Consider the following 9320-nt stretch of genomic DNA (forward strand, 5'->3'; position numbering starts at 1 on the left):
ACTTGACTGAATTGAAGTCAAAGATTAAAAGTGTATTTAGCTAATCAGTTAAAGTTTAAGGCTTATTTGGATGTAATAGAATTATAAGGGTTTACTTAAATTCAAGTCAATTATAGCTTAGTTGGATAGAAGTGAAAATTAATAGCTTTTTTAGGTATAAGTTACTTTGAGGATTATTTGAATGTAATAAAAATTTTAAATAGCTTATCTCTGTTGTTATTTAAATTTTTATTGACAAATTAATTAAAATTGTTTTTATAAAGTAACATATATTCTTTTGTCTTTTATAAAGTATTATTATGATGGAATTTCATGATATCTTGAACATATTTTAATTAAAATTTTATATGAATATATTTTATTTTAAATAAGAAGTGATAAAAGTTTAAGGGTTTATTTAGTATATTTGCCTTGATACAAAGATTGTTGGACTATGATCCAACTCTAGTCTCTTACATGTACTTCTTTATTTGGTCCCTAGCTCAGGGTTATAATTAGTTATTGAAAAGTCAAACAAGCAAAAATTAATGGTGTACGACGGAATCAATGTTCAAGTACCGACCTGAAAAGAAAAAGGAAAACTGAAGTGCCAACTTGAGAAAAGTCACAAAGTCCAGGGGCCTAAAATTGCTTTATCCCAAAATAAAAACTTTACAAGTTTTTCAGTATTCCAAGCACCAAGTTTGAAAGAAGATAAAAATGGACATTTGAGCCCAATTTGGATTTTTCCATCATTTTGCAGTGGCTCATCTATGATTGGGCCATGTCACTACAATCAACATGAAAAACCCTCAACTAATTTACATCTCAAGTAGACACACAATCAATAGATAAGAGAAAATAATAATGAGCAACCAACAAAAGGGTCATGGTGTGCTGTTATAAAGAAACATGCTACTCTGTCAAATTAAATGGTATAAAAAGTTAGATTGGGTTTGTTTTGTTTAATCGCATTCTGCCAATATGAGTACCCTCCCAAGTTATTTGAATTCGGATGCGAGTGTTGATAAAAAAAATTCTTCAACTACTCAATAATATCTTCACCTCTTTCAATGCCATCTCAAATAGCTCAAAAAGAGGGAAAATTTTCATTTCTACCTACTTTTACATGCCTGGCATTGGGGGTTGACCTAAATTCTTGAACTATATTAAAAGGAAAGAGCATAATGTGGGAAACAAAGCTCCTTTTTCTTTTCTTTCGTTCATTGACAAACAAGGTCTGTTAAGATGGAGAAACTTAATCTTTTGTTATTAACAAAAAGGAGAGCATTAAAATTGGTCTTATGTCATTTCCCAAACAGTACATGTGTGTGTGGGGGTGTGTGTACGTGCTTAAAAATGCAACCTATTGGAGTGTCTAAATATGTGTAGAAAGTAGCAAATAAATGGAGTGTACAGTTCTTGGGGCATGTGAATTTTAGGGGAAACTTCATTTCCACTCCTTAGAATGAAGCTCTTTGATGTTTTCCCCAAAAAGCAGGTGGTCCTTGGCTCTTCTTTAAAAACAACACTTCAACAGTGAGATTGGCTGTATCAAAGGATAACATATGATAGCCTACCTATATATCAAATGCTTTTATCATACAAGTTAAAAATCAGAAGCTGCTGTTTTTTGCTTCCTACAAGACTCTATATTTCACAGGTTTGAAAGAGTACTGGAAAAAAAAAAAAAAAAAACATAGTTGAGAATGTTACAAAAAAGATGGACAATGAATTGAAAAGTTGTGTAAGAATGAAGATACATGTTCAAGAACATAGATAAAACTTTAAAAAGGAGAAAAAGGGGAACATTTACCTTAGCAAAAAAAACCATGTTGAATCAGAAGCCAAAGAGAAACACCAAAAGAGTAAATTGTTCATTTGTACACTGTAAATTCTCTTGCATGTTCCTCATCTTAGCAAAGAGATCATGGTTGTGGTGCTTTCTAAACAGCTACCATGGGATGAACCCAGAGTTCTCCATTGCATCTTCTTCAAGAGGAGCTGGAAGGTTAAGGTCAATAAGAGCTGGTAACGGCATATCTGGTGAGTCTCGTTTGATGACCAATGTTGTGTCCTCTGAACCCCCAGCAAAATGGGACCTTTTGTGACCTCCTAAAGCTTGGCCTGACTTGAAAACCCTGAAGCAGAAAGGGCATACATGCCCTTTGTTTTTCTTTGACCCCAATCTTTTCTCAGCACTGCCATTTGACAACTTGGTAGCAGCCATTGGAGCATGAAAAGAACCATTTGCTAAGCTGTCTTCACCTCTATCATCTATTGACTCAAGTTTGGTTCCCTTTGGAGAACTGGAATAATCATTCTTCCCACTTCTTAAACCAAACTTAGTCAAAGCTCTATCATCTTGATTATCCCCTACTTCACTAACCAAATCCTTTGGGAATTCAGTTTTCACATACTTGAATTTACTCCTATTTTTACCAAGTGTTGCATCAAAGTCTTCAAATCCAGATCTAGACTTTACCTTGAGTTTCTTACATTCAACATTGTTGGTAACCCCATTGCTTGAAACATCTGGTTCCACCTTCTTGGGCCCATTCCTAAAATACCCAGAATCAGAATTTTCAGAACAAGGACCAGACTCAGCAGATTTCAACTTGATAACTCCTTGTTTTTGCATCTTCAAAAGCTCACCACCATTGTTAGCATTCTTAACAGTAATCCTCAAATCTATGGAGGATGACTTAGCCTCCAGAACGACAGAGTTGTTGTCTGAAGAATCAGCAACTGAATTCAGCCCTTTCTTACAACCAGAATCCCTTGACAGCATCATTAAACACATAGCAACCTCTTCCTGTTCTTGCTCTTCAATCTCTGATACAGATGACGAACCATTTGCCAAAGAGACTGAATTATTAGAGTAAACACCTCCTGTTTTGCACCTTATCCTTTTGGATCTCCTCCTCCTACTTGGAGTTGATATTTCAGTATCTGATTGACTATCCACTACCAGCTTCTGTTTCTCAGTGTTACCCCAATGATCCTCAAGTTTCTGAAAGACCCTTTCTTTGTCTGAGTGACAAGCAATGTGACCACAAAGAGCTTTCAATGATTGGAAACCCTTACCACATTCTTTACAAATCATCTCTTTGAGTACAGAACCATTGCCTAAATCAGAAAATCTCTTGCTTTTCTTGGGGTTCTCCCTTATATCATAAGTTGCAGATTGGCCACCACCAGCTTCAGCCTCAGCAGCTCTCTTTATGTTCCTAGAACAGAGAAGCTGCTTGTTGTTTGTGGAGATTTCAGCCTTTTCCTCTGCTTCACCAAGATTCTCAGTATTCATGTGAGTCCTTATGTGACCTCCTAAGGACTTCCCACATGGATACCCTTTGTTGCAAAACTTGCAAACAAACTTCTTTCCTTGATTTTGCTCCATTAAAAAATATTTTGATCACTTAAAAACTGAAAATACCCAGTAAACCAAACCGGAACAGTGACTCATTTCTTGCATTTCCTTTCATCCATCTTTGTTGTGAGAAACCAAGAACACAGATCAAGGAACAGAGAGAGAAAAAAAACAGATCACAAAAAAGTTGCTTGCTTTAGTTTCAGTGGAGATGATAAAAAAAACGAGGATCAGCAGCTGAGATGTGACAGACTCTGTTTCAAGTACAACAAAGAGATCCGACCCACAACAAAAAGAGACCCTTTCTCAAATTGTTTAAACCCAGAAAAAAAAATCAAACATTTTATAAAGAAGGGTCGCTAATGATGGCGATGAAGAGGCTAACAAGAGGAACAAAAGAAATAAAATAAAATACCCCAAGACTGTTTATGTTTCTCTCTCTCTAGATACCCTTTTGGTGTGTGTGTGTTGTAGTTGGAGGAGAATTCCATGCATGGAAGCAAAAGGATTTAAAAGGGAAGAAAAAGAGAGAGAGCACGTGAATTGAAGTGAGAAGCATCAGGTAAAAGGGAGGATTGAACGGTCAAGATTTTTTTAAGGATCCCAATGAGTGAGGAGTTTTTCTTATGGCTGCAACATCCAAACGATGCCTTAACTTTGTCTTGCTTGTTGTAAAGCTCACTCACACGAAAGGGGCAGAATCTCCAACCATTGTTTGCTTTTCAGTTTCTTCCCTTACCCTCCACTATAACACATACATACATTTCATTCTATAATATGCCAACATGTTACATTGTGGTTGGGCCCCCTTTTCTTCTTCTGTTTTTTTTTTTAGAAATTTCATCCCTTGTTCATACTATGGTTCAAATTTATCCATTAGTTTAGGCATTAAGTCCCTCTTCTCAATTTTCTCACTTTTTTTTAGATTATTTGCACTTAAAGTCCTCAAACTATGGCTCAAATTCTAAATCAATTTTCGAACATCAAAACGTTCTAATTAACACTATCTTTCACAGAATCAAACAGCTTAAGGTTAACATATATTTTGGGGCATATCTTGGATTAACAATGGCTGAATCTTTTTGATAATGGGGATAGCCATTAGACATTAAATCATGGCTACCACTACTGATTGGCTTCCATTATCAGCCAAATGTCAAAAACTGAAATCCATTCATAGCAAAAAAGTAATTGCAACAAAAGGAAAATTTGATATCAAAATGATAATCTAATCTACGTACCCAAAAAAGAAAATTGATAAATCCAAATCTGTGCCAAATTTCACCAAACCCTAAAACACAATTTTTAGTCTCCACTTGAAATTCAGGCTGCAATTTCTCAGTCCAGGGCCCTCTCTTATATTGATGTTTCATCTTTTGATTTTTAGTATTTAGCATTTATTTTCCCCCATGTCTTTGGTGAAATGCAATGCAATTTACTTTGACTAGGTCTACAAGTATGTAGTTTGGTGATAGGAAGAAGCTCACCCTAAGACTAATCCATCAATTTACTGCCCCATGAATTCCATAGGTGGAAATTAAAGCAAGAGTAGGTCATGGAAGTTTCATATATGTATATCAAGAGTTGCTTGTTCTTTTGACATTAGATATAATAGTTGGGGTTGTATTCTAAGATGACATAATACGGTGGGTTCTTTTATGTTTTTATTCCTTGGAGTAGACTGATCTTATCTTTGGTGCCTATAGGAACAGACCAAATTTTGTAGACTAAATTATATGAATTCCGAATTGGATAAATACCATCTCTTAATAATCATTAATGAATTAACTATGTTAAATTTCGAACTCTAATTTGACAAATATGATTCCACTGATAATGAGGCCAAATAAAGTGAAGTCAGGTTGAAAAGAACGAGTATATAATTATATTGGTTGGCCAGATGATTATCAAAAGACTAGCAACTGTCAAAATTTGTTGTTTTCCTACTAATGACTTTTGACGGCCTTGGTCGACATAATGACATCTCATTTAGCACGCAATGCTATTACAAGGACCTGGAAACCAGAGCTAGTTAGGCTTTTGCCCCCAACCCAGCTGTCACCAAAACTACAGATGGGAACATAATGAATACATGAACCAAATTCAGCCTTTACTTTTCTTTTATATCGAAAATAAGGATAAAAGAACAGAACAGATCAGACAAGGCCTCTCAGACACATATACAGTTTGGTTATGAGTTCATCAATGCAAGAGCAAGGTAATTCATATAAGATATCAGCAGCCTTTTAGAGTTACTTTTAACACTACTTTATCAATATACAAAAGCAAAAAGATCTCATTAAGATCACTTTTTAACATGCTGAAGCAAATTACATTTAGTAGATGAATTTACAAGGGGGAAATAAAAGAAAAATAAATAATTAAATAACCAAAATCATAGCCTTCTTTACTGAGAAGATTCTGGACTTTTCAAGAGCAACTATCTGCACTTATCTCAGGTGTTATCTTGTCCAAAAATCTCTTCAATAATGTTGCATGTTGGCTGGAGATCGATGCCCTTCGTTGAAGTTGTCGAATACCTAGTGTCCCAGATTTTTGCATCATAATTATCCAATAAATACACATTGCTCACCAGCTCACTAGAATCATCTAGTTTACCCTGCAAAGACCGACTAATCTCAGTTTTCATTCCACCAGCATGCAAATTGGCCTTTGTGTCGTCAAGACTATGAGAGTCAACCATGTTTGGCTGAAACTCAAAAGACATACATGAGTCTTCTTGTACATTGAAATCCTCCACAGTTCCAAAAACCTTGTCCGTTGGTTGAAAAACAGGATCGAACCTGCTCTCATCAAATGACTTTGTAACAGGTCCTTTATACAGAAGGTTGATACCATAATCCTCCGTTGTTGCAGCACTGCTATAATATCCAACATAATTATCACCATCAGAGTCACCACTATCATCTTCCACATCATTGTTGTCATCATGGTTTGCATGATCTTCCAGATCAGCAAGAGACTCAATTGCAGAGTCTTCATCTTCCTCTAAAGCTTGAACTTTATAAGACGGTTGATTTCCACACAACTCATCATCATCACTGTCAATGTCCAGACTACCGGATCTGTTCTGAACAGCTCGCCTCTGAAGGATGAAGACATTGAAATAATAGCTGACAATCTCTCTCTTAGATCGTGATGGGAAAACCACAGACAAGTGCTTCCAAAACTTCTTACCCAATGACACAGGATTAGTGTAAACAACCTCACGAAAGATCTCTTCATCTTCTTCACTCCATTTATATGCTACATCCTCTCCCATGTTATAAAACCCCAGTTTCACGAATTTTTCATGCCCAAGGGATTTTCGTAGTAGTTTTCGTGCCTCCGTAACATGCTGTTGCACACATCTTAAAGAGCCCCTATCCAGGCAACTACAATCGAATCTTCCAGCACCAACTTTATCACTGCTGTTAGCAGACAAATCTGAATCGGGCAATGGAATGATACATGTCCCCATCTTAATATCTTCATGGTCAATATCTGCAGCTTTAGACGCTTCATTCTGAGCAAACTTAATATTCTTTATGTGCCTACCCCATGATGGAACATTGGCTTGATGATTTGGCCCAAGTGGAACTTGTTTTCGAGGAGACCGATCCAAGAGTAAATAATAGTCATCCTCAACAGGAGAAAATGTTCTTCGTGGGAAGTCGAAGTCAAAATATTCAGACGAAACAGGTGAAATTGCTGTTACACCAGTGCTTATATCTTCCTCACTAGAAGTGCTAGTGACCAAAGATAACGGAGCACTAGTCTCAAAATCCTCGTCAACCAAATGAGCAACATCATTAAGAGCATCACTTTTAAATTCTTCATCCCACTGGTGTTTATGAAACCCACCCTCAACTTCTACTGTATCAAACAGAAAAGATCAAATCAATATTAAAACTATACAGCAGAATATGGATCATTCACATAAAAACAATAACAGTCACCCTTTACCTGAAATATGAGGCTTTTGAGGACTATTACCATGGGGAGTAGTATCAGCAAACCGAGTCAGCTTGTTATCATAGCCAAACTGTCTTGGATTCTTGATAGGAAGTTCCTGCAGCTCCTCATCATCAAAAGGCCGCTTAAATCCCATTTACCACCTGTGGGACAAACAATTAATTATAAACAGAAGGTATAATAGTAATAGTTTTAATAAAGAATAAAGATAGAGATACAAGTCAGTAACATAACAGCCAATGCACAGGGGAACATAGTAAGACAATAACATAACACTTTCAACTTCAAGAATAAGTTTATGTCCAAGGAAACTTAAACAATAAACATTTGCCGGAACTCATTTAACCAAGAAATTTTGATATAACCTTACTGGGAAGAACTGTGCTATTAATATTAATTATAATGCACGTGCCATTTCAGTCTACAAGCATAACTAAAAATATATATATTCTACCTCTTATAAAATAATTACTCTTACTTTGGTGAGCTGAAAGGGGTAATATACTGACAATGTCACTTATGAAAGCAAGAATTAACACATTAAACACAGAAACTTGAGTAAATTTAAATAATTAAAGTCAATTACCTTTAAATTTTCTTAAATTGAAGCTTTAGTCTGCTAGAAAGGGCACTAAAAAGCCAGGGATCAATTAAAACCTTAGAATTCTCAATTGAGATGTGGGCAGCCCTTAATTATGCACAAAATTTGATTTCACTACGGGAAGACGCGTTTCCCCCCAAGTAATTTTGACTACCAGGGGAAGCCCTAAATTGACAAGAAAACCCTAACCCTAAAATACGAATTCGCCAAGGAAACAACAAAATCACGACAAGAAACCCCTCTAAAAGGTAACACCGCGGCGTAAAACACCAAAACCCTCTAAGAATTCCAGATAAAAACGAACCCTAAAGTACCGAACAAATTTAAGCCCTAAATGGAAAACGAATCGCGAACAATCGGACAAAATTAGACCAAATCAAGGAGGGAAATCAACACGAATCGAAGAAAAAACCAAAACCCATGAGAGATCGAGGGAAAAAAGAGGCTCGATCGAAGGGATCTAAGAGATTGAAGAGCCCTAACCCTAGTTACGCGTAAAATCAACAGCTGGGATAGAAAGGGAGATCGATCGAAAGGTAAGAACAAGAATCGAAAAGATATTTACGTGATTTATAAATTAGAGAAAGAAATTGGGAGAAAATCGGAGATTGATTTTCAGGTTAATTTGGGGATCGAGAAAGAGGCTGCAAATAGGAGATAGGGGGAAGAGACGACACGGTTCGAGGGCTTTTCTTTATACAAAGCGGTCTAACAGGACCGGATTGGGTTAATTAAACACACACAAAAAAAACCATTTTGACTTTTGATCCAAATTTCAAATTTGAGTATAACTGATGAACCCGCTCCTTATTAGCTATAGAATATATATTTGGTTAAAATATATTGTTAGTCCCTGTATTTTTACAAATTTTATATTAGTCCTTATACTTTAAAAAGTTAAAAATTCAATCCCTACTTGTTCAATTTAAGAATCCTAATCCAATCATTATCGTTGCTGGTAGTTTCCATCATAAATTTTCAATTTAATATGCTTATTTTCATCAACCATACATATATCACGTCATATGAAGGCAACTTAACTAATATGTCAACAAATTTTGACAAAAAAATACTAACAAAATTAATGATTGGATTGGAATTTTAAAAACAAAATAGTAAGAGGACTTGATTTTAAGTTTATCAAAGTACAAGAATTGATAAAATATTTTAACCTATATTTTTATATTAGATTACATTTTATATTAAGGTTAATTATATTAAATATCTCTAAATTGTTATTCGAATTTAAATTATTTTAAATTTCAAACTATTTTAATTGAGTTTTAAAATATCAATATTATATCAATTAGGTCTTTTGTCAATCTAATTATTAATTTTAAACTTAAATGCTAACTTAAAATTAACATAAAGTATATTTAAAATATGTTAATCAAA

The 9320-nt window shown here is 35.1% G+C and overlaps 2 protein-coding genes across 5 annotated transcripts; both read right to left on the bottom strand.

Annotated features, from left to right (window-relative positions):
* Positions 1-600: 600 nt before the first annotated feature.
* LOC105783906 (uncharacterized) lies at positions 601-4081 on the bottom strand. 2 transcript variants are annotated; one of them, XM_052625986.1, is made up of 2 exons: positions 1796-4081; positions 601-769 (listed from the first exon to the last, which is right to left on the bottom strand). In XM_052625986.1, exon 1 carries the CDS (start codon positions 3377-3379, stop codon positions 1934-1936), a length of 1446 nt encoding a protein of 481 aa, XP_052481946.1. In that variant the 5' UTR covers positions 3380-4081; the 3' UTR covers positions 601-769; positions 1796-1933. The 2 variants fall into 2 exon arrangements, with proteins under 2 accessions (XP_052481946.1, XP_012465074.1); XM_012609620.2 differs by lacking the exon at positions 601-769 and adding an exon at positions 1229-1655.
* A 1546-nt stretch (positions 4082-5627) lies between these two features.
* LOC105783280 (uncharacterized) lies at positions 5628-8613 on the bottom strand. Of its 3 annotated transcripts, none has more exons than XM_012608642.2 (3): positions 7911-8613; positions 7346-7467; positions 5628-7222 (listed from the first exon to the last, which is right to left on the bottom strand). In XM_012608642.2, exons 2-3 carry the CDS (start codon positions 7458-7460, stop codon positions 5805-5807), a joined length of 1533 nt encoding a protein of 510 aa, XP_012464096.1. In that variant the 5' UTR covers positions 7461-7467; positions 7911-8613; the 3' UTR covers positions 5628-5804. The 3 variants fall into 3 exon arrangements, with proteins under 3 accessions (XP_012464096.1, XP_012464094.1, XP_012464093.1); XM_012608640.2 differs by having other exon boundaries at positions 7316-7467; XM_012608639.2 differs by having other exon boundaries at positions 5628-7225; positions 7316-7467; positions 7911-8611.
* Between the last annotated feature and the right edge of the window lie 707 nt (positions 8614-9320).

The sequence above is a fragment of the Gossypium raimondii genome, chromosome 13 (assembly GCF_025698545.1).
Source record: "Gossypium raimondii isolate GPD5lz chromosome 13, ASM2569854v1, whole genome shotgun sequence".
Classification (NCBI taxonomy): Eukaryota; Viridiplantae; Streptophyta; class Magnoliopsida; order Malvales; family Malvaceae; genus Gossypium; species Gossypium raimondii.